This window comes from Salmo trutta, chromosome 11 (genome assembly GCF_901001165.1).
Source record: "Salmo trutta chromosome 11, fSalTru1.1, whole genome shotgun sequence".
Taxonomy (NCBI): domain Eukaryota; kingdom Metazoa; phylum Chordata; class Actinopteri; order Salmoniformes; family Salmonidae; genus Salmo; species Salmo trutta.
In genome coordinates, this window is record NC_042967.1 from 8,744,578 (window position 1) to 8,747,124 (window position 2,547).

Here is a 2,547-nt window from a genome sequence, read left to right on the forward strand (position 1 = left end):
TTAGTACAGAGTCAATATTGTATTTAATTTAAACAAAATTGTCGTACAGTCACAACTCTGAAGTACAGTACTTTCATTGCACAAAACGATAAATGAAAACATTCATTTTAGAATACTTTGGAAAAGGTTCAACATTACATTACACACAGCTTCACGACTTCACGTCAAGTAAACATTAATTAAGGCACTGTCATTATCTCACTATAAAACAGTATCAACCTTAAGGGACAAAGTCTTTTTACAGACACCATCACACCAACCATCACCATAATCATCTACTCTGCCTCATCATCCTCAGTTCAACTCATCCACTTTCCTATACATTCAAATCCAACAGAATTCATTACAATCTAACTAGTTCTACATTATACATGGGCTGTGTGTATTTTCTGCATTTTCAGTGCGTACAGGCAAACGGCCTCTCTCTCGTGTGGACCTTCAGGTGCCTCTTCAGGTGGTGCTGGTGGGAGAACCTCTTATCACACTGGGGGCAGCTGTATGGTTTCTCCCCTGTGTGGACTCTCTGGTGCCTCTTCAGCTTGGAGGAGTGGGAGAAACTGGCCCGACACAGGTGGCAGCCGAATGGTTTCTCCCCTGTGTGCATCATCTGGTGGATCTCCACCTGTTGAGGGAAACTGAAGGCTTTCCCACAGAACGAACACGGGAAGCGCTTCTCTTTGCCACTGGATCTGCTAATAGCGTTACTACTACTGTCATTTCTCAGTGGGCTTGTGTAGCCATTTAGTGTTGAGGCACTGGCATTGTCTGAGGTTTGGTTTAACATAAGGAGAGTGTGAGGAGGATGAAAGCCAGGGAGTGTCTGTGTTGTCACAGGGTGCATGTTCCAGTTGATAGATCCTATAGAAGGCAGGCTGAAGGCAGCACCTGTTAGGGGGTTAACCTGAGGCCCTATCAGTCTCTCTGAATCACAACTATAGGAGCAGGACGGAGCATCACTAGCCGAGTCTGTGTCTGTTCTCTCCAGCCGCATACGGACACCTCCCCGTCCCTGCAGACCAAATCTATGTCTTGCCCTCGTCTCAGCCAGTCTGTTGTCATGGAGACTGAGTTTGGATGTTGTTTTGTGTTCAACTGTCTGTTTCTGGTAGTGGTCAACAATGTTGTTCCCCAGTCCAGAGTTGAGGATGCTGTCCCATCCACTGACCTCCACTATATTGCCTCTGGTCCTGGCCTGCTCAGTGATGTTGTCCCCTGGGCCCTTGGCAGCACCCGTCTGGGTCTGGGAATCCAAGATTGCTCCCCAGTCTCCTCTGTTAGCCTCCAGCCAACCACCTGCAGAAAGAGGTTAGAAAAATACTTTACAAACATGACAGAGAACTCGACATATGAAGTATTTTGTCAACTACCTGCTGAAGTTAATACATTATGTTTGTGTTTTTTTGTATGTAAACACAAGTTGTTTAATTTTATGAATGAAGAAAAAAGTATAGCCAGGCGCATCACTATTCCCATTGAAGATCTATTACTGCATGTCGGCTATATGTATTTCTCCCTTACTTTGCTCCCCCATCTTTAGTCCACTCAGCAGATCAATGCTCTCTGGTTCATCCTCTATTGTCTCCTCTTTGACCAGCAGCAGATCAGGCTTCCCATCCTCCATGTCTACTGACTGTAAGAGATACAGAGTGAGAGGATGTTGGATCAAGAAATCTGATATGAGCACCCTGCTATGGAGCATCTTCTGATTGGGCAATGAAGGATTGCGATGAGTATTATTAGTTGATTTGATCATTCAAAGGCATGTTCCCACACTTAAGGCAAAATCAATCAAGACCTTCAAATCAAATTTTATTAGTTGCGTACACATATTTTGCAGATGTTATCGCAGGTGCAGCGAAATGCTTATGTTTCTAGCTCCAACCGTACCTAACGATACACACAATAGAAAATAAGGATCAGAACGCGTAATGTCAGAGTCCGGAAAATAGTGTGATGGTTTGGGGATGCTTTGCTGCCTCAGGACCTGGACGGCTTGCCTTAATAGAAAGGAACCATGAATTCTGCTCTGTATCAGAGAATTATACAGGAGAATGTCAGGCCATCCGTCTGTGAGCTGAAGCTGAAGCACAGCTGGGTCACGCAGCAAGACAATGATCCAAAACACACAATCAAGCCTCCATGAAAATGGTTAAAAAGCAACAAACGTGAAGTTTTGGAATGGCCAAGTCAAAGTCCAGACCTAATCCCAATTGAGATGTTGAGGCAGGACTTGAAATGAGCAGTTCATGTTTGAAAACCCACAAATGTTGCTGAGTAAAAGCAGTTCTGCATGCAAGAATGGGACAACATTCCTCTACAGCGACATGAGAGACTGATCAACAACTACAGGAAGCGTTTGATTGGAGTCTTTGCAGCTAAAGGTGCCACAACCAGTTATTGAGTGTAAGGGGGCAATTACTTTTTTACACAGTGGAATTGGGTGTTGCATAACTTTGTTCATTAAATAAAATCTATATTTTGGGGGGTTATTTGTAAACGCAGGTTCCCTTTATCTAATATTTGTTTTGGTTGAAGATCTGATGACAT

General features: G+C 43.8%; 1 protein-coding gene across 1 annotated transcript; it reads right to left on the bottom strand.

Annotated features, from left to right (window-relative positions):
• LOC115201925 (oocyte zinc finger protein XlCOF8.4-like) lies at positions 1-1,568 on the bottom strand. The gene is made up of 2 exons (XM_029765814.1): positions 1,519-1,568; positions 1-1,293 (listed from the first exon to the last, which is right to left on the bottom strand). Exons 1-2 carry the CDS (start codon positions 1,529-1,531, stop codon positions 398-400), a joined length of 909 nt encoding a protein of 302 aa, XP_029621674.1. The 5' UTR covers positions 1,532-1,568; the 3' UTR covers positions 1-397.
• Positions 1,569-2,547: the final 979 nt, after the last annotated feature.